The sequence below is a fragment of the Humulus lupulus genome, chromosome 3, assembly GCF_963169125.1.
Source record: "Humulus lupulus chromosome 3, drHumLupu1.1, whole genome shotgun sequence".
Taxonomy (NCBI): domain Eukaryota; kingdom Viridiplantae; phylum Streptophyta; class Magnoliopsida; order Rosales; family Cannabaceae; genus Humulus; species Humulus lupulus.
Window position 1 is genome coordinate 9,475,099 of NC_084795.1, and position 22,827 is coordinate 9,497,925.

At 35.8% G+C, this 22,827-nt stretch overlaps 3 protein-coding genes across 6 annotated transcripts; 1 reads left to right on the forward strand and 2 right to left on the reverse strand.

Annotated features, from left to right (window-relative positions):
- Positions 1-292: 292 nt before the first annotated feature.
- LOC133822025 (pentatricopeptide repeat-containing protein At2g33680) lies at positions 293-2,568 on the reverse strand. Its single transcript, XM_062254221.1, has one exon. It carries the CDS (start codon positions 2,566-2,568, stop codon positions 433-435), a length of 2,136 nt encoding a protein of 711 aa, XP_062110205.1. The 3' UTR covers positions 293-432.
- A 144-nt stretch (positions 2,569-2,712) lies between these two features.
- Positions 2,713-7,475, forward strand: LOC133822026 (probable UDP-3-O-acyl-N-acetylglucosamine deacetylase 1, mitochondrial). Of its 3 annotated transcripts, XM_062254222.1 has the most exons (7): positions 2,713-2,877; positions 2,979-3,293; positions 3,643-3,849; positions 4,824-4,925; positions 5,592-5,656; positions 6,291-6,435; positions 7,072-7,475. In XM_062254222.1, exons 1-7 carry the CDS (start codon positions 2,818-2,820, stop codon positions 7,123-7,125), a joined length of 948 nt encoding a protein of 315 aa, XP_062110206.1. In that variant the 5' UTR covers positions 2,713-2,817; the 3' UTR covers positions 7,126-7,475. The 3 variants fall into 3 exon arrangements, with proteins under 3 accessions (XP_062110206.1, XP_062110208.1, XP_062110207.1); XM_062254224.1 differs by lacking the exon at positions 6,291-6,435; XM_062254223.1 differs by lacking the exon at positions 4,824-4,925.
- A 2,714-nt stretch (positions 7,476-10,189) lies between these two features.
- LOC133822031 (E3 ubiquitin protein ligase RIE1-like) lies at positions 10,190-14,620 on the reverse strand. Of its 2 annotated transcripts, XM_062254231.1 has the most exons (6): positions 14,458-14,618; positions 13,892-14,361; positions 12,051-12,170; positions 11,418-11,550; positions 11,164-11,322; positions 10,190-10,730 (listed from the first exon to the last, which is right to left on the reverse strand). In XM_062254231.1, the coding sequence occupies exons 2-6, from the start codon at positions 14,275-14,277 to the stop codon at positions 10,569-10,571; spliced, it is 960 nt and encodes a 319-aa protein (XP_062110215.1). In that variant the 5' UTR covers positions 14,278-14,361; positions 14,458-14,618; the 3' UTR covers positions 10,190-10,568. The 2 variants fall into 2 exon arrangements, with proteins under 2 accessions (XP_062110215.1, XP_062110214.1); XM_062254230.1 differs by having other exon boundaries at positions 13,892-14,620.
- Between the last annotated feature and the right edge of the window lie 8,207 nt (positions 14,621-22,827).

Here is a 22,827-nt window from a genome sequence, read left to right on the forward strand (position 1 = left end):
ATAATTTTTTGCAAAATGACCACTGCCTAAAATTCGAGCAGTTGTTTAAAATTTTCGACCGACTGACCATCTGTCTAAATTTTCAACTAACTATCTAAATTATAAGATGTCATTTTGCAAATAATTATTAAAACTAGATTAGAGTACAAAATAACTTTAAAAAATAAGTTATTTTGCTAAGACCCTAATTGAATTGTATTGAGTAGTTAGTAATCAGTGGTTATTAGCTTATACTGTATGGGGAAGAAAGGTGGTGGTCTGTTTAGGTATACCATGGCACAGACAAGTTGCAGGTGGTTTCAAAAAAGAAAAATTCTCTTATATTTGCATTCAATCATTTTTTTTCTTTTCTCAGATTGCATTCAGTAAAAATTGTTAGCCAAAATAAGAAGGAATAAATCAATGTATACTCCCACTCATAAACTTCATCACTTAAAGGGCAAAAGAATATGCAGAAGCTAGTTCAGATGTAGGGAGACAGCCTTCATCCATAATGTGCTTCCATAGCCTTCGTATCTCCGCACGTATAACTCCAATCTGTGGATGCAACTCATCGCCAACAACAAACACATGAACTCTACTCTTCAACTCAATCCAGCTGCAGCCAGGCTCCTTACTAACACCTCGCATTTTCATCAACCTTCGAACGCGTTCAACATCTTCTTTTCTACCCAAAGAAGCGTAGATACTCGACAATAGAACATAAGCTGACGATTCTTGTGATCCTAACTCCATTAGCTTCTCTCCAGCATAGGCTCCACGCTCAAAATCTCGATAATTTCGACAAGCGCTGAGCAAAATTCGCCACAAACACATACCGTGATCGATTGTGGCTGACTCTATAAACTCTTTGGCTTCTTTTAGTTTCCCAGCACGGCTCATGATGTCGACCATACAAGCATAGTGCTCTACCTTCGGCTCTATGCCAAATTTGTTGGACATCATGTTGAAGTAAGACCAGCCCCTGTCCACCAACCCCATGTGGCTGCAAGCTGAGAGCACATTCACAAATGTGATAGAGTCTGGTTTTGCGCTTTCACATAGCATCTCTTCAAAGAGTTGAAGAGCTTCATTACCATGGCCATTGTGAGAAAGCCCAGATATCATTGCATTCCAAGATATGATATCTTTTGTAAGCATCCTTCTAAAGACCTTGTTACCATCTTCAAAACTTCCACACTTTGCATACATGGTAGAAAGAGCACTCCCTACTGGAATTTCAAGACCAAGTCCGTACTTAATGGTCTGGCCGTGGATTTGCTTTCCTTGTTCCAAAGCAGCTAAGCTTGAGCATGCTTTGAGAACACTCGCCATAGTTAGTTCATTGGGCATAATGCCCCCCATCTGCATTCTACAGTACAAACTCAAAGCAGCTTCATTATCACCATTAGTTACGTACCCTCCAATCATAGAAGTCCAGAGAACAATATCAGGTTCTTGTAAATAATCAAATCCCTTTCGAGCATCACTAATGCTAGCACATTTGGCATACATGTCTACCAAAGCCGTCATCACATACATCTGGGACTCAAAACCCAGCTTGAGCGAATAGCAATGGATTTGTTTCCCTTCTTCAATTGCACTAAGATCACTACAAGCATTAATCACCCCAACAAAGGTAAACTCACTAGGACTAATCCCAGCAAAATGCATACTAGAAAACAGCTTCAAAGCCTTTTGAAAGTCCCCACTTTGTGCAAGGCCAGTGACCATTGCTGACCATGTGATGGAGTTCTTGTCATCAAAAAGTGTAAACATTTGAAGTGCATTATCTGAACTCCCACATTTCGAATACATAGTAACAAGAGCATTTCCCACAGCAACAAAAGACAACAACCCATATTTCAGAGCAAGACAATGAATTTGCTTACCAGTACCCAAGAGCTCAGAAACTGTCAATGCACTAAGAACACTAGTGAAAATAAACTCATTCCCAACGCCATCTTCCTCCATCCGCACCAACCCAAAAAGCTCCAAAGCCTCTTTGGCCAGCCTTTGGGATGCATACCCAGAAATCATAGTAGCACAAGACACCAAATTTCTCTCAACCATTCCATCAAACACCTTGCGGGCATCCGAAACAATACTCGCTTTACAATACAAATTCAAAAGCGAACTACCAACGAACACATCCCCAAAACACCCGGTCTTAAAGGCAACTGCTTGAGCCTGCCGGCCACCTGTAACATCCAAAACGCCCGAACCTGCGGCGAAAACTCCAGCGAAAGTGTGTGCATTGGGCAAGACATTCTCCCCCATCATCCGCTTCAAAAGCTCCATCACCACCCCAGATGACGACGGACCCAGTTGGGAACAGCCATTGATGAGGCAATTCCATGAAACGACGTCTCTGCATGGAATGTGGTCGAAGACGAGTCTAGCTTTGAGCAAGTCCCCACACTTAGCGTAGAGGTTGACGAGACAATTGGCTATATATAAGCAATACGAAGCTTGACCGTTTCTGATGAGCCGAGCGTGCAAGGCCTTCCCTTTAGGCAGGTTACGCTTCTGGATCAACTCAACGAGTTCCGAGGATAATGGCCCAGACTGAGCTGGTAACCAAGGCATAAATAATTCGCATAAAATATTAGGGTTTTTTTTCTTCTCGAAACGAGGAAGATTCGAGGTTGCTTCTTCTTCGTCTTCTACCGGTCCTTACCAGTACGGAGAGGGAAACAACACATTGAAGCGAGAAGGTTCGGTCTTGGACTGTTAGCTCATCAAAACAATTTTAAAACGACGTCGTTTTGCGTCTCAGCCTGTTGTTCGTGTAAGAAACCACTGATTGAGTCGCCGCCGCCGTCATCTCCTATTGACATGACTCTTTCCGGTGCTTTCAACGTTCTCAGGTCCTCCAAATTCATCTCCTGGAAATCGGTAATCTATCTCTCTCTCTCTCTCTATATATATATATACACGTGTGTGTGTGAATTAACGGTTTATTTTCGTATTTATTTATGCGTTTGGTTTGAGTGCAGACCGGGATGTTTCAGCAAACTCTGGCCGGTTATATAGAAAGAACGGGGAAGACTCTACATACCGGTAAGGTTTCGACCGTGAAATTATGGCCGGGGTTCGCCGGAGAAGGGAGGTACTTCGATTTCCGATCAAACGTAATTCCTGCTTCGATCGATTACGCCACGGAATCGCCTCTATGCACCACGCTCTGTAAAGATGGGTATAGAATTTCAACCGTCGAACACTTGCTTTCGGCTCTGGAAGCCATGGGAGTCGATAATTGCCGGATTGAGATAGAGAATTCGGACCCTGTAGGAGATGGTGACCACGTTGAGGTTGGTACCTCCCAAAATTTTGGCTAAACAAAAAAGCGAAGACCTCAATAATCAACCTTTTTCGCTTTTTCTGTTCATATTTCCCGTGATCATTACATATTTTTGTTATTAGATAAAACACATATTTTTGCCTTGTTCACTGAGCATGCATACTGCACACATTCTCAATTTCAGAATAAAAACTAGAAAAATGTCAAGTTCATGAACAAGCAACTTGAATGGCTAATAAGTGGGCTTGGAAGGTTTCTCCTAGTAAAATTTGATAGTCAAACTTATATTGGTTAGAAAAATTAACCAGTTTTACAGAACAAATATGGTAATGTGTTACAAGTGAGTCATTGCATTGCAGGTTCCAATTTTTGATGGATCAGCAAGTGAGTGGGTGAAGGCAATAGAACAAGTTGGCTTAAAGGTGGCAACAGATGAGTGTGGAAATAGTTATGAAAAGATGGCAGCACATATAAATAAACCAATTCGAATTCAGAAGAAAGGTTCTTTTGTGGCTGCATTTCCATCACCAAAAGTTTCCATCACTTGTATGATTGACTTTCCCCAGGTATTACATATTATTGGATTGGAAACTTCGATTATTAGTTGCTAACTTCTTCATATATAAAAATATTTTGGCGTAGCTTTTTGTACATCAGTCATTGCCTTCGTTTTGTCTAGCTGTGGCTTTTGTGTTCAGTAGTGAGATTGAATGACTAATTACATCATTGAACTGAAACATAGTGGTAACATTTCGAAAGGTTGCAGGCTTGAATAGTTTTGTATTTCCATTTGACTTAAGAATACAGTAAGCATGTTTGGACTAAATCTCCTTATTATTAAGCAGAAGAAAATGGTAAATCTGATTTTGAATATTTAAGTGCAATAGGCATGGAAAAGTATGGTATGATTTCAACCTCAGATTGCTGATGTACAGAAATGCATGAAAATGTTGCTTGTGGCATATTTAAACAAAGAACAAGTTACAGAATCTTATTTCCTATACCTTTTGACTTGAGATAAGTTGGACTGAAAATTGCTTCATTTGGAATTGGTGGCGGATTAATTTTATAATGGTACTGCACTGTTTGGAACATTAATTTGCTAATTGCTTGTAATTTAGTAATACTTGATAAAAACAACAGTGGCTGCATTTGTTTCAATTGAAATTTATTGGACAGAGATCGACAAAAGAATTATTTAACAAACAGTGAGAGATGGTGTATTGACCTTTTTTCCCCTTTTGTAGTTTATCTCAAGACATATATTTTTCATTTCTATACATAACAATGTTAACTTGATCAGCATTACTTGAGTTTGCCAACTGAAATAGTTTGGACTTTTTTTCTTCCCTTGTCTGGTGTATGATATTATTACTTTTCTGAAGATTGAGGTTTGCATTGTTTCCCAACTCTATATCAGCTATATATGTAAAGCATTTATTACTTAAAAGCTTTATATTTTCCTCTTAGCAACTCTTTTGGAGTTAGTAAGATCATTTTTGGCATTTAATGAAGCAACATCAACGCACTCACCTTGCAGGCCCCTGCTATTGGCTTCCAGTGCTTGTCGTCAGCTTCATTCAATAATTGTTATTTCTCCAAGCAAATAGCTTCATCAAGAACTTTTTGTATTTATGAGGAGGTCACTTCTAACATTTCTCCCACCATTATTCTTCTTATGATTATCTATTTGTTTTTCGAGTTTGACACTCTTTTGGGAACCAACTCAAGTATGCTTGTCTCAAAGGATAAAACTAGAGACATATTTAAAAGCCTGTAGAAATGAGTTCAAAACTTAAGCTTAGTAATATTTATAACTTTTTTAAATAAAAAGATTCTAGTTTCTTTGAGAAAAAATAGTTGGTACTTGGTAGTACTTCATCTTTGTGATCTTTCAGTTTATTGCATGGGGCCATTAATGTGTTTATACCCCATAATAAAGTTAAATTATGATCTATGCATTTTGCATTTGTTCGTTTAAACAGCATAAAATTTCTGTAGACATTTCCCGCTCCACCAAGTTTGGTTTATTGTTAATTGCTGTGGTGTCTGTTCAGTGTTCAGTTAAACTAGTCTCAGAATAATTATTATCACTTACATGCAATTTCTTTGTTGTAATCGTAATGCACTGATACCAAAAGCATCATCACAATTACAAAATCAGCAGTCTCGTTTATATCTAATGACATATCAGCAAGACCTTATATATAAGCATATAAAAATTTGACAATATATTGTGATTTCCTGTCACATTAAGGCCTTTTCAGTATTGCTGCTGATGCTAAATTGTACTGAAAATTTGCTGCAGGTGGAGGAAATGCGCAAATTAGGACTCATCAAAGGTGGTGGACTAGAAAATGCAATTGTTTGTAGGTCAGATGTTTCATATTTTATGCTTTTTAAGATGTTAATGTCATTGAACAGTTGTTCTACTTTTTGGATAAATCTTTTTAAACAAGCTTTTAGAAAACAATAAGATTTTTTTTTTTATAAGAAACTAAGTATTTATTAATGAATAAGAAACAGGGAACTAGTGCTAAGGATTAGAGGTCCTCCACCTAGCTACAAGGAAACAATAAGAAGATAGTGCTTTCAAATATTTTCAGCTGTTTTGTTTTCCTATTAATTTAAAATGGAAAAGAAATTATTCTGATGTTCTCGAAATAAAGATTTTTTTTCTTCTGAAAGTTTACCTGAAACAGTTAGAGAACTTGTTTATCCACAATATTTCTTTTCATTACTTAAAATCATAACTAAATAGTCTGGTTTCTTTACTCATTACGACTTTCATGCTGAAACTCACAGGCTTGAGCTCGGTTTGAACTATAGCTGATTCGCCATTTTAATAATGACTAGGCTGATTGTATTTAATATATGTGAGTTAAGCAAAGAGTGGTTGCCCAAGTCCTACTTTCTAAAATTTGGTGGAATGAAAATTTTAAAACAGCCAGGCAGTTGGTTCCCATCTGATTTTCTGTTATACTTCTTTCCTTCTTTCATTTTGCAGTGCTAGTAAAGGTTGGTTGAACCCTCCACTTCGTTTCCATGATGAACCTTGTCGCCATAAGGTCTTAGACCTTATTGGTGATCTTTCCCTTTTTGCAAGATTTGGCAATCAAGGGATTCCTGTGGCGCACATAGTGGTTTTCAAGGTGCGTGTTCCATCTTTTGTTTTACGTTTAATTGGAGGGGGTTGGTGAGCGGGTATTCTTTGCCACTTTTGTCTGTCAGGTTTATAAGTTTGTTTATTAATCGCCAACCATGTGTTAAATGGATTTGAATGTTGTGTTTAAATCTGAAAGGGCGTGTCGTTGATGGATGCATACCTTTCCGTTCTTGAATTATCTGCCCTTTGGTAGAAGCACCTGTGTGAATCTGTTGGCATTGATCCAAAGGCAATGTGCAGATGATATAGTTTACTTTTGTATTCAGTGTGGTTGTGGCACTCAGATACAAACTCTTTACTTACTATGGCTAAACTTTTATAACAATTGGGAAGATAAGGAATGAGGGGGAAAGAAAAGAACAAACAAAAAAACCTGCAGATGTTGTTACATAATTTACATTCTTCTAAGTCTGTTCCATTATCTTGTAAATAAATCAGCAAGTTGGCTTCTAGATATTGGTGGAAAATGTTTTGAGGAACACATTGAGAAGATTTCCAGCTTTCATTTAACTGAAAACCAAAAAAAAAAGATACAAATTATAGTGTAACCAAGAAAGTCCTTTAGTATATATTTTTATTTAAGCTTATTAACTCAGTGTTTGATTTTTTTTATGTGATTCAGGGTGGCCATGCACTGCATACTGATTTGGCTCGTACTCTGTCAATTAACGTCTGAATGATTATCACACATTTTCTTTGCTCCATGTTTGACCCCTTTAGGTGTGTGAGCATAAACTTAGAACTTGGAAGAAAGATGTGAGAACTGACAACATCATACAGCTTTGAAGTATGCTAGAATTTCAAATAGTGTAGAGAACTACTGTTTGTCTTCATGATGAAGAACATTTTGCAAGTTTGGGATGCTTTGCATTTATTTATTTCTTTGAATTTTAATGTAGAAAGGTTTGTGATTATTCAATAGAAATTAACATGCAAAGATGGCTGAGAAAGAAATGAAGCCATATTTGTAGTGCTTTCCATATACATATTATTTTGATCAATAATCATTTGAATTTAGCTACTTGAGCTCGAGGTGCCTCACAAACTTCTTCACTCTAATTTATCTGAAAAAAACATACAATGAAGACATTATTTTCTATGACTATTAAATTTATGGGTCAATAATAGAGGAGTTACTAGAAAAAACTGCTCAGCATATCTTATGTTCTGAACAGTACATTTTTTTGTAAATATATACAGACAATAGATTGAAAATAAGAAAATGTATAATTCATTTAACATGTATGTATAAAAAATTACTTGAATGATAGCAGCGTATAAAAGAAAATTCCATCAAAATAAAAATATGGGAGAGAAATGGAATTGAAACTATTTTTTTTTTCATTTTAATTGGGTCTTTTTAAACTCTAAAATCTACAAAACAACGTACCAAAAGAATAAAATAAAAAAAATCATATAATTCATAAGTAAGTTTATTATAATTTTTCATATATTTACATTTGAGAGTGTATTAAAACTTTATAATATTATATATAATTATTTATAAATTAAAAAAATCAAATTTATAATTTAATAATTTTGATTTTCAATTTTCATTAAATGAGGTGCATAATTTTAACCAAACAAAGAAGCTAATACAGGAGGTGCAATTATACATAGGTTGTGTTTGGTGAATAAGGTATAGGGTATAGGGTTTTATTAAGGTGGGAAACTTGGGATGTTTGGTTCAATTTTTAAGATTGGTTTAGGACTATTTGTGGTCCAGGTCATTTTAAAGAGTAATATCAATAATTTTAAAAGGTTGAGTTTGACATTCTCGTAAATTTCCCATTTGCAAATTCCTATGTAACTCAATCTAATATAACAATCACACCAATACAGATATAGTAGGCATTCCCCGCCCAGTTTCCATCCCTATCTTTAACCTTGTGCCAATCACCATCATCATCGTTGCTATCTTCATTGTTTTGTTGCTATAATGATTAAAATGCCTTTGTTCATCCAACTCTCCCTAGTTTGGCCCTTCGTTACTTGAAATAGACATGAGCCTGGAGACCCACCTAGAAAGATTGGTCTGGCCCTCGTTCCATTTGTTTACATTAAAGAGCCAAACTGGATAGGTTGGCTGATTGCTGTCAAGATTATCTTTCATTTCAATTCTTTACCTCGACTTGTTTTTTTTTCCCTTTAAAGAAAAAATGTGTCTTTCGAAAAAACTTGGAACCACGTCCTCCAACTATTCTTTTACCAATATCTATCCAAAAATATAGGGCGAGTTTTAGTGAGGCAGGAAACAGAAGCATAACATGTATTTTTAATCACTTGGGGTCTGATTGGTTCGCGATTAGAAAACTGTATTTTTGAAAAGTGGGATTCTGAAATGAAAATCTGAATTTAGTGACTGAAAACATGTTTCTGAAAATGTGATTGGTTTAATGTCAGTAAACTGTTTTTGAGTTTTAAAAAACTGAATCTGTGATTGAGATTAAATTTGAAAATATAACAGAAACTGAATATGTGATTGGTTTAGCTGAAAGTAAAATTTAATTATATTGATAAATTAAAATTTAATAATATTGCATTAATTAAATTCATAACAATATTGCATTGTCATTAACTTTGATTTTTTTTATATTAAAGTTATATTTTTTTAGGACACGATTGATTAGTGATTTAAAAATTGTATTTTGAAAAAGTATGATTCTGAAAAAAGAATCTAGATTTAGTGTCTGAAAATATGTTTATGAAAATGTGATTGAATATATTGTCCGTTAACTATTTTTTAGTTTTATAAAATTGAATAATTTTTTAGTAGAAAATCTAAAAATTGAATATGTAATATATATATTTTTTATTTTTTGTATAATAATAATTGAAGTGAAAATATTTTTTTATTTATTTGTTGTAATTTTTATTTGATCAATGATTTTTTTTAGCAAATATATTGTAAATTAGAATTAAATTATATTCTGTTATATAATTTTATAATTAATTATTTTACTAAATTTATATAGATAAAATTTTTAAAAAGTAGATTGACTTGTAAAAATGACAAAAGAAAAAAAATCAAGACTATAAGAAAAATAGCAAGAATTTTTTTTTTTTTTAAATAGTAAGATTATACTGAAAACATTAAGGGACTAATTGATAGTTAATTCAAAAATATAATTTTAGAAAATTATTTTCAAATCAAATGATTTGAAAATAAAGAAAACAACAATTTGTTGTTTTCTCTTTTGCTGAAGGATTTTAACTTAGTTTTCAAAAACGGTTTTTTTTATTTTTTAAAACAAGTGTGCCAATCAAGTTTTCATTGCTGTTTTCATTTTTTAAAATCTGAAAATGATAAAACTGTTTTTGAATCCCCTACCAATCACACCCTTGTATCTTTCAATTATTACTTGACTGTCTTTGATATATACATCTACCTTAACTGTATAAAACATATGTGAACAACACAGCTAAATGTCAAATCAGAGACAAAGGCATAAAGAGAAATATAATGATACTCACTTCTCCAATATCAGCAATCCAAACACTTGGAACTTAGTAAAGACTTGTTTCTTTCAAAAGAAAAACCTTGGAAGAAACTAGAATCATATAAAGAGTGTTGTTCCTATGATCTTATTTTAAAAGAGTTAAAGAGACCTGACTAATTTTGTTTAACATTTTAATATCAAGCCACATTGTTAACTGAAACAAATTTGAATTGGGATTTGCAGGGCTGCAGATGCACTTGCCCCTAGTTGAATTAGAGCACTAAAAATGGACATACTAAATACAGATTATAAAGAGTAGTATTATGAGCAAGAAAAATAGAAAGATTCATGTCATCATTACCTACATTCCAGAACAGAGACAAAAGCAGCCTCAAATTATGACTGTGAGTTCAATATGCCAAATTGCAAACAATCATTTCTTCCTGTCTACACAAAAACAAACATGATTTTGGAGCCCTGCAAAGTGATTGCTAAGTTTTGCACAATCGGGAAAGAGCATATACAGAAACAAGCACTTGGAGATCTCCAAATCACCTAAAATAGAAATCTGTTGACTCAATAAAGTAACACTATGCTTTGCTCTTCTTTCTGCCTCGACATTTTATGTACATAACATTGGGAAGACGAAATAAAATATTGGCAGATCACTATAATTCCTCTAAACCTGTTCATTTCCTTTGAGAATGTTGTACTTGCAGAGTGGACACGTCGCGTTCATCTTGAGCCATTTCACAATACATGTGGAATGAAAATGGTGGTTGCAGGGGAGAGCATGGAGTTCGTCTCCATCGTCATAGGAGACAAGACATATACAGCACTCCTGAAAATATAATGCCAATATTTAATAAATTTTAGGGAAAGAAGCATACTTTGGAAAGAGAGAGAGAGAGAGATAACAGCACAACATCAGTTCCCAGAAAACATTTGGTCTATAAAAGATCTCCTATTCATCCATTGATATTCAAGTTCATTACCCAGAGAACAAATTATTGCACTAAAAGCTAAGCTGTCTCAGAAAAGCCAATGTTAAGAAGTGGGATATTCAATTTTTTATTTATTTTTTAATTGGGATATTCAATGTTAAGAAATGGGATATTCAATTGAATTGAGAAGCAATATAGAAATCCTTTGTTACTTTATTATTTTAAAGAGTAGATTAAAAATAGGTAGATTTTCCAGTTCAGTTAAATCTAAACAGTGTTGACCATAAGAAATAAGAAACAAGAGTAGCCAGTATTAATGAAAACACATACAGAATCCTCAGCTAAAAGAATGCGTTCAGTTGCTAAGTATCCGCTGCTTGTTCCTACAGGAACCATTTTTCCAGCTCCCACACAAGGCTTTTCCTCATTACTAGATACTTGAAACTTATATTTTGGAAGAATACTGAGGTCTGCTTCTGATGCACCCTCCTACTTTGTCACAAAGAACAAAAACAAGAGTTACAGAGAAAGCATCTTACATATGAAAATTAATGTGTTCACTAATAATTTCGTGTTTACAATACCTGCCCTGCAACGGCATAAAGAATTGCAATAATACATGGCAAACAGCAACAGAGGGCAATGCCAATCAAACATGCCAAAACAACACAAAAGATGGCAAAGAAGACATCAAATGCCAGAAAAACCACCGCCAACCTGCACAATTTCAGAATCAAAATTTCAGAAACCTGCAGTTATCTTCTGCAGAAATTTCATTGCACTGTACAAACATTGCAAACAAAACATACATACACGGATGCCAAAACTATTTCTAATGCCTTAAAGGATTATGTATTAATTGACAAAGAAAAGAGGGAAATATTTATCTGTTTCAATAAAGTTAATAGCCTTTAAAAAAATAAGAGTAAGATCTTAGCCTATATATATAAAAAAACTATTACGTGCAAGCACATGTTAAAACTTGGGTAAATATGAAGTTACACTTATACTGCAAGGGAGATTTGGAAACTAAAACACTACGTCATAAACCATACTTCTCATGAAGGTGAAAACTTAAGAGGAAAAAGGAAAGAATATTCTTATGCATGCACATACATTGTACTTATAGGGTGTTTCTTGATTACTAATTTCATTTACCATAAAAATAATAAAATAACAACAACAATACAAAAGAAAAAGATTAGATTTTGCCATACCAGTACAATCTAGGAGCATTTTGCAGGAGAGCATCACCACCAGAGACTACCCAATAAAAGCCAAGTAACCACCAGAGAAATGACACTACTGTATTCACTGATTCACAACGCTTTGTGAAACTAAACCATCCATAATAGAAAACAGTCAGACAATTTGTAAGCCTTCTAAGACCATTTCGAAGTGGCAGAAAATGAAAAAAATTAAAGGGATTGTATAAATAAGAGAAACAAAAACTGATATGATGGTTTTGTATGGTAAAACACTTTGCATTTTATCAAATGGATTAGGAATCCCATTCCCTAGCCTCATCCTCGTAATATAAATTGAGCAGTTAATACATGTCATCTAAAGAATTAAGAGTTAGCCTTGTCATGTAGCTAGAGTTTCTACATCTGTAGCTAACCAGAGAAAAGATGAAACTCTGGATATTTGTTTCAACATTGTTGTGTAAATTGTGTAGCAATTATGGTACAGATTTTGATGTTTGAAGCAGATTTTGCAGGGGTTCTACCTGAAACATGTGAGGCCATATGGATTGAGAAGCCTTTTGGCTTTATAAAAGTAAGATGGCAGTTGTGATGTGGAGCTGGTGATGGAAATCTTCTGAACTATGTGGTTGGAGAAGGAAAAAAAAACAATAATTTAAGGCTAGCTTCTATCTTGGTTTCAACTTTCAATGCCAAAAGAATTTAAGGCTACCACTATTGGAAAAACACTTTGATAGTGGTGTAAGTGTTTAGTTTTGTTTCTCGCAGCTCTCTCTCTCGCTCTCTCTTTTTCTCTAAATATATAAATATATACTTTTTCTTTGTGTTTTTCTCTTTCTATAATGTATCCTCCAATATGTTTTGTACTCAGTTTTATCTATAATAGAAGTATTATTCCTTTCATATATATATATATAAATATAAATCAGCTATAATTTCTTGCTCTTAATTTTCTTCACAATCTACGTATCATTTATTAGCTTCTTTTTTCCTTTGTGGAACGAACTGCTATTCTTATTCTTGGTTTTAGGACAAGTTTAGACACAGGAAACTTACCAGCAATAATGGGTAAGAACTCACAAAAGCAAAGGTAAACAAAACCTGAACTGATCTCTAGCAAGCTAACTCTCCTTAGTTTCAAGGCAAAATTGATAAGCTGATAACATTCCTGCTTAAGTAGAGAAATCAAAAGCTCATTAATGACCATCATATTTGTCATCAAAAGTTTAAGCTTTACACATGCTAGGTTTCCTAAGAAGCAGGAAGAAGCCAGGCGTGCCCAGTTGAATCGACTAAGACTGAGTGAATAGGTGTCAGTAAGTGGTTAGTGAGGGAATGACAAGTCTGCCTAGTTGTGCCGTGGGGCCCCAGTAACATTCTAATGTTTTTTCATTTCATTCTTTCCGTTGCTCTTACCAGTTTATACTAAATTTTCCAGCATAGGAAAGTCAAACAGAAGAAAATTTAAGTCAGAGTAAGTCCCATCAATGACAAGCATGACTTTTCTCCTCAGATTAACACAAAAGATACATTTATTCCACCAATTAACTTCTTTCTGTTTAAGAAAGAAAATACCTCACCAAAAACCCATAAAACCAATTGAACGTGATCTAGGAAACTTCATCTCATGTAGGCAGATAAACCCAATTGAACGTGGTCTTGTAAACCTTAAATAAGCAGATATGAGACAAGAGACCATTATGTCAATATAATGATAGCCTTCTCTAGTGATCATTGGAATTTCTAACCTCAATGAAAATATATGTATATATCTTTGCTGAATTCCAATTCCCTACAGCAAATTTTACAGTTATAGAAAAGCATATTCCAATCAGAATGTAAAGAAATTTCACCTGGAGCGACTCATACTCCTCTGACCGTACTCGTCTTCCTCGTCGGAGTCGTTCCCGGAATTATCTGCAGCTTCCGGCGATTCCTGATTTCTGCGCCTCCTAGCATTCCTCCTATGGAACTCAAGACCAACCAGCACGACATGGACGACACACTGGACACCGTAGCCACAAATCCAGAGACGGATCGGCGAGTTAGGCCTCTCATGGACGGTCATGATGAGCATCACCACGGACACCACCACAAAAGCGGTGTTCCACATCATGTCCAGGGCCACCACCGGTTTCGAGTACCCCCAATCGGCGCGGCGCTCCTCCAGCTCCCTCGCCGCAGTCTCCCTCACCAGCATGGACGCTCCGCGTCGCCCCGTCGCCCTTCCTAGCAGCATCGCCAACGTAGCGGGCCGAGCCGCGGAGGCGATGGACTCGGAATTCCCATCGTCGGCGCCCTGCCGACGCTGGAGCAGCGGCGCCTGGGACTCACCCGAGGGTTCCGACGACATCAGTGACTGATTATATATATATATATATATATTTATCTATAGGTATAAGAAGAGAAAAGGCTTTACCTTTTTGAGTCGTCGGAAGAAGATATAAATATATTGAAGTAAAAAAATGAAAGAAAAAGGAAATAAAGTTAGGGGTTTTGGGAGTGTTTGGGTGGCGAGAAAGTGGTTTTAGGTTGTTCACGGGAAAATTCGGGTGCCGTAAGGTCCAAGGGAGAATTTAAATAGAAAGAATGGTAGATACATTAGTGACAGTTAGGGATAGGACTTCCTAGCCTTTTCTGTTATGTTCCGTTCTTTGTTTGACTCACCGGTTTAACTTTTTTTTTTTAATAAATAAATAAATAAAAATATAGAGTAAGTTTTTATTATTGTACTCAGGACACGTGGCGAAGAATCAGTTGTATACGGAAAAATTTACATATTGGGAAAAATACAGTAAATGATTTTGATTTGGTACTTTTTTAACTCAATTAAACCTCTATTTTTCTATATGCTTTCCCATTATTAACATTATTATTATTAAGAATTTTGACTTATACACCGACTTTTTTAACACACCTACTAAATATAACTCATTCAATGCAGGGTTTATTCTTTTTTTAATACTATATTTTATTTTATTGTCGGTTTATATTTTTATTTTGAAAAACTGTAAATTAGTTCAAATATACACATATATCTAATTTTAGTCAAAAAAATTTAAACCAAAATCACAAATAATTCACCAATTATTTTTAATTATTGTGTTGTTGTATAATTGTAAGAGATTACAAAAACTCAATTTAGAGAAAATAATTAGTTTATTTTTAAATGTATACTAGATAATATATTTGTGAATGTGTAAAGCAATTCTAATACATATTTATATAATAATCAAAGGTAATAATATAAAGGGAAAAATAATTGAATAATAAATAATAAAATAAATTTGAAAGTTGAGCATATAATGCTTATTGAGCAAAATTGAAATTAAGCTTGACAAAAATTAAAATAATGAGAAAAAAGATAATGCACTCGAATAAATTATTACATAGAATAAAAGGAGGATTGAGATTAATAAATGTTAAAAATCTTAATATTTGACAATTAAGGAGGATATGAAATTGTATAGCTAGTTATATTTAGATTAATAAATATTAAAAATTGGAATATTTAACAATCAATAAAGATATGAAATTAGGTAGCTGAATATATACTACCATATTTAGATTAATAAATATTAAATGTTAGAATATTTGACAATTAATAATAATATAAATTTTGGTATGTGAACATATGTCGACCATATTTAGAAAATAATGTCAATTATTCTGAATATTGAACTTATTAAAACTAATTAAAATTATTAGTTATATATACATTTTTAATAATTATTAAAAGTTGAAATAAATGAAATAAAAATAGAAATAATATAAATTAGAAAAAATAGATTACTAGAGTATAGTATGCACGTCATAAACTTAGTACATATATTTCTATATACTAGTATACTCTTAGTTTTATTTATAAAATCTATTAATTATATTGATTAAATTTATATTATTTTTATATAAATTTCAAATAAATAATAATATTATATATAAAATAATGACATAAACATATGAAATAAAAAATTAAACCAAAATATTATTTATGATTTATATATATATAATATGATAATTTTTTTAAACATAAATGATAATTTTTTAATAAAAATTAAGATTTTGTATTATATATTATTATAATGATATTTTATAAATTTTAAATTTATATTAATATAAGTATTAAATACCCAATCTTGTATAAAATATTATTATAATAATAATAATATTTTATAATATTTGAAATCATATTAATATAATTAGTAAAAAATTTTGATTATATATATATATTTTTTTATCAAGAAGGGAGAAACTTCACTGAACAAACTATCGAGTACAACCAAATGGCCAATCACCCAACAAACAAAGAACCTGTACACTCAGCTAACAAATAGCCCTTGAAAACACATTAGTTACATTGAAGTTGTTTAATAAAAAGTTGGTATTGAATAGAAATCTTCCTATTATTAACAGTGTATAATCTATACTTGACTAAATTTATAACTTCCTTTGTTATACTACTAGCTGTCAAAGAATAACCATCACAAACACATCTATTCCTGTTCTGCCATATGCTATAGATCACAACTGCTAACACCAAGTTCAGAATAGATTCAATGAGACCAGTCCGCCCACTGTTAAGCCAAACCACCCAGCCATTGTAATTACTAGGCCAAGCTTTAAACCCAATCCAAGCAAAGATGAGGGTAGGCGTCATCTTGGACAAACAGCACTCAAAAAAGAGATGAGTGTGACTTTCATTATGATCTTCACAAACTGGACAAAGGAGGCTGTTCAACTGAAAATTGATTCTAAATAAATTGTCTCGAGTGAGAAGGTGAGTATTGACCACCTGCTAAAAAAGAAACCGGTGCTTAGGGAGAGTCATCTTACACCAGATCGCATGCTTATACCCCACTAGCTGCTGATTGAGGGTACTGTTATATAATTTTGAAGGCTTAAACTTCCCTGAAATCCCAGCAGCAAGCACCTCTCTCTTACTGAATTTGCTCTTTAAATGGCACAATTTCCTCCAATACCAACTGCTGTCTGGTTTCAGAGCATAACTCCAGAAATTAACTCCCTTCAAATAGATTTCCTTCATCCATTTGACCCAAAGAAGGTCCTGCTTTTCTGAAACAACCCAAATGTACTTGGCTAAAATAGCTCTATTCTAGTTTGCCCCATCCCTAAACTCGAGCCCTCCATAAGCTTTAGGGAGACACACTTGATGCCAAGAAGCCATATGAAGTTTACTTCTATTCCCTGAAGCTCCCCACAGAAAACTCGGCATAATTTCTCTACCTCCTTAACAATACTCTGAGGCAAAATAAAAACACTCATCCAATAGTTTCTAAGACCAAACAGAACAGAGTGTATAAAAAGCATTCGGCCTGCATATGACAGATGCCTACTAGTCCAAGATAACAGCTTCAGCCTGATTTTATTGAATAATAATCTCACAATCCTCATGTTTCCACTTAGTTGGTCTCATAGGAACCCCAAGATACCTAAGAGGAAAGGATCCCTCAGGCAGCTGAATATCTTGTGCAATAACCCTTCTCTCTGCTACATTAACTCCTCCAAAGTAAATATGAGTCTTGCTGGTATTGATAGATAAACCAGTAACCTCACTGAACTTACCTAGGACCTCTTTAAAAATGTTCACTGCCGAAAGGGTTCCCTTACAAAACAGAATTAAGTCATTAGCAAAGCACAGATTTAGAAGCTTAAGGCTCTTACACATAGGATGAAATCTGAAAGTAGATGCCCGAGCAGCCAGTTGAAGGCTTCTGGTCAGATACTCCATAATGAGCACAAATAGAAGGGGAGACATGGGATCACCTTGACGTAGCCCCTTTTTGCCCTTGAAGCTACCTTGAACTCTACCATTCATAAGTAAAGAGTAATAAGTGTTTCTTACACAGGTCATTATCCAACCAATAAATTTCATAGGGAAACAAAAGGCCTTCAAAAGATCTTCAAGAAACTGCCAGTCAACCGTGTCATATGCTTTGCTAAGATCTATTTTAATGGCACATCTAGGAGAAGTAGCAGCCCTTCCATAATTCTTGATTAGGTCTTGGAATATCATTATGTTATGAGCAATCGACCTACCCCTAACAAACGCACCCTGGTTTGGCTGAATGAGGACAGGAAGAACTAAAGCCATACGAGAACATAACAATTTAGCCATACACTTGTATAAAGTGGAGCAGCAAGCAATAGGTTTGTAGTCAATAGCCCGAGCTGGATTAGAGACTTTAGGAACCAAGGAAAGAGTGGTCTCATGAAGTTCAGAAGGAAATTGACCTGTGGCAAAACCTTGAACAATCGCTGAACAGACATCTTTCCCAATTTCCTGCCAAAGCTCTTTGAAAAAACCAGAGCCGAATCCATCTGGTCCAGGGGACTTAGTGCTGAGAATTCCAAAAAATGCAGCCTTGATTTCTTTACTGGAAAAGGGTTTTAAGAGAAGCAGTTGTTGTTCTATGGAGAGCTTGGAACCCATCTCCATACACTTCAAGTCTATTCTACCAGTAGCCGAACTTGGGCTGCCTAAGTAGCTTTTAAAATGGTCAACAAAGTGAGCCACTACCTCCTGAAAATCATCAATCAAAGTCCCTTGCTCTGTAAAATAAGTAGCAATACTGTTATCTGCTCTTCGTTTTTTCAAACAAGCATGGAAATAAGAAGTGTTCATATCCACCTTCCTAATCCAAGTAATCTTACTACGCTGAGCAAGGAAGCTATGGTACATATGCTCCTGTAAAGTAAACTCAGCAGCAGTCACCTTAACTGCCTCTTGCAAGCTGTGATCTTGGGGATAAGATTAAGCTTGAAGTTGAGCTTCCTGATAAGCCTCCTTAGCCGAAAAGTAGCTCAGACCTACATCTCCAATAACATCTCTATTGAATTTCTTAAGTCTATGCTTCAACTTCATAGTCTTTAAGTAAATTGCTCTCAACCCAGTAGCCTTAATAGGGGTCCTCCATGTAACGCCCTGGTTACCCCAGAACAGTTACGGTGAACAGTGAACCGGAAATTTGACTTGCTACCCGAGTCCTTTGGTTAAAAACGTGATCTAGGTACCATTAACAGGTTAAGGTGAAAAAAAAACAATAAAAAGGAAAGGGTACATTTCATTAAGTAAATAAACTGCTCATGAGCCTTTTAAAATGTTTACAAGTAGTTTGTATTACACAAGAGTTGCTACAGTTCCAAATATACAATTCCCGCCGGCCTAAGCGGCAAAAATAGGGTAAACCCCTAGTCCCCCTGAGAACTCCTTGACCGTGGCAGTCAAGCGGCCCTGTAAGTACATCACATCGCCCAAGCTCTCCACTCAAGGCTGGCCAAGCTTTTCCTTTCCTTTACCTGCACCACATAGCACCCATGAGCCAAGGCCCAGCAAGAAAACACAATAAGACATGATATAATATCGACAACGATCATAATAACCACTCAGGACTATCAGTCCAACAAATAGGTGACAATAGCCAAAAGTCACAATAATGAGCATCGCTCCCTCTAGCCATGTGACGATAGGGTCACCAGAGCTTAACTGATAGGTGATTCTTTCATAAGCTTGTTCAGGACAGGTGCATGGTGATTGGTCACCAACATAACCTTCCTCACGACTCTAGAGTCGAAACTATAGACAACGTCCCTTAGCCACGTGACAAACGGGCACCGGGGTCATATACCTTGGCTATAGTCATCTGGTCGTAGACCAGGCAAGCGCTTATAAGTTCTTTGACCTTAGGGTCGGTCCCGCATTAATGCCATAGAGCCATTCAATGCGTGAACATCGACTTTAGAGTCGGTCCCTGACTAGTCAGTGTCTCAAACAGGTAATCAGCGTTCACTAGCATTCAACATGCAATCCATGTCCACATAAATCAACCAACATACCTCAATATCAAACCATGCATGTCATATGCCTATACAGGGTGTAACTGTATTCATACACTGTTTTCTTACCTCTAGTTCGAGTGAGAATTATTATATGAACGACCCCTGAGAACGATCAACCTTTAAAATCCTTGACGGTCACCTGGTCATAACCAAATTATAGAATTTATCAATAAAAATGATAACCGAGGGTTCCCAAACCAAATCCCAGCCCTCGAGACATCAAATACTACCCAACCGGGTACTAGGTTCAACCCCGAGGCCTATGATTTGAATCCCCGAGCTAAAAACCACATTTTAGCAAAATTGACCTTAAGGGCCGCGGCCCCCCTCTGCTGCGCCGCGCCCCCAAACAGAGGGGCTCCCCATCTGCCAGACGCCAAGGGCCGCGGCGCTCCCCTGCTGCGCCGCGACGCTCAGCCCAGAACGGCTAAGTCGGCCACACGAACCAGTTTTTTCCCCTGTGCTTCTTCCTCTCAAACCAGCCCCTCAATCATCATAAAACCCCTTCCAAACACACAATTAAACCCCCAAACAACTCCCTTAGCTCACTCACATCAAACCCCAATCAAACTAACACTAAAACCCCCTTTGATTCACACTTCCCACATAAAAAACCATGAAGTAAAAACTAAAACAAAAACAGAGTACTAGCTGAAACCAAAGGCTAAAACTCACCTTGAAACCGGTTTTGGACCTCCCTCACAAGCTAAATCAAGTCTCCAATCCAGCCCTTAAGTTTCCCTAGCTTGAACTCCCACCAAGAACTCAAAACTCTCAAAGGAGAAGTGAAGAAGATGATGCAAAAAGAAGGTACGGGAAGAGAAGGGAGTTGCCTCTGCTTTTACTCTGTTTGTTCTACAGCTTTCTAAGCCACTTAAGTCACATATATATCCTCCCTAAAAAGACCAAAATACCCTTGTGTCATCCTAAGCCTTTTAAACCAACTCAAGGGCAAAATTGGTACATTCCGCTAAACCCGTTAATTATAATTAACGCTTCCCAATTCCCGCTAACCTCAATATCCTCAAACACCAATAATTCACATCCCGTTACCCTAAAATCCCCGGTAATGCTATAACCATTAATATTACCCCGAGACTCACCCCGAGCCCCGAGCTCAAACCTTGTTATGACCAAACCGATAATTCATGTTTAAAGATCGTCTCATGTCGAAATACTCGAACCAATCCACATTATAATGTGGTCTCACAATATATCATTAACGCACATACAAATATACAATTATACCCTCAACGGGCCAAATTACCAAAATACCCCTGTAAACAAATGTGGACTCACATGCATGCATTTAACATCATATTATAATATAATTCTCATAAACATGCATAAACACATTTAATGGCATAATTAAACAGTTATGGCCCTCCCGGCCTACTAATCCAGCCATTAACCATAATAAGGAATCCGGGGCATTACACTCCAGCTGCTCATAACTACTTCTTTGAAATCTGGGTGGGCAGTCCAAAAATTATAAAATCTGAAAAGCTTGACTCCCATCTTCTCCATAGGCATGTTAGTGACAACACAAGAGCAATGATCCGAGACTACCTCCCATCTAAAAACAGCCAAAGAATGAGGAAAGAGATCAAGCCACTCCTCATTCATGAATACATGGTCAATCTTAGAGTATATCCTAGCTGAACCTTCTTGGTTGTTTGTCCAAGTAAAAAAGGAACCATTGCTTTTAAGAGCCTCACCTTTAGTATCAGCTAGCCAACACAGAGGATCAGCCAACTCTAAACTAGAAACTGGTTTGCCTCCTGATCTGTCTAAACCAGAGAAAGGGGCATTGAAGTCCCCTAGCATAATCCAAGCTCTGACAGAAAGAGAAATCCTGTTAAGACCTTGCCATAAACTCCTCCTACCCTTCAACATATTGTAACCATAGACAAAAGTAACATAAAAAATATCCCTCTGGCCTGCCATTTTGACCATACAATGAACAAACTGAGGTGATTCCTCCAAAATAGTCACTCTCACAAAGATTCTCCTCCAAACTATTAAGAGTCTGCCCTCAATAGTCGGCGTGGAGTAAAACTCCCAATTAGGAAGCTCATTTTGGTTTCTAACAAACCACCCACTCCAATTTTATTCCTACTACAAATATCTAAGACTGAAATATGTTTATTAGAACTATTCAGCCCTCTCAAGTTCCAACTCAGTATATTACAATTATCCATTGGAAGAACTAGTTCCAATATTACCTTCTTTGCCACCTTTCTTTTGTTCTTGAAGCACTACAAACTTATTTGACTGTTTTTGAACCTGACCAGACGGAGGAGTACTACTACCAGTTGTTAGACCCTGCCTAGCCTGGGTAGCCACACGTCTTGGAGTTTGCCATTGCTCACCCTTATTTGTTTCCTTCAACTGATCAGACTTAGCCAAACCTGGAAGCTGTAACTCCTTAGACTGATGAACCGAATCCTCTACAGCAGTAGCCCTAGACAAACCTTCAGGTGTCTCTTCATCAGGCCCCTTAGAAACTTTATTCTTCTCGTCTATTACCTCAGATTTAACCACAGCTTCTTTTTTCACCCACTGAGTTTTGAGCTCCTTACGACAGTCCACCATAGAATGCCCAAACCCAGAGCAAACCTTACATTTAGTAGACAACCATTCATATTCTACTCCCTGCTCCATAATCTGGCCATACTCATTGATAAACTGAATACTTCTAGGAGGATTATCAGTTATCTCCATCTCCACAAGAACCCTAGCAAATTGAATTCTTGAACGCTCCCTAGTAAACTTGTCTACAAGAAGCGGTTTGCCAATAGTGCTCACCAATGCACTGATACACTTACTGCCCCAATATTGAATCCCAAGGTCATGTAAACGAATCCATAGTGGAACTGAGCGAATTAATCGGATAGCACTGAGATTCATTGTCCATGGCCTAATGATAACA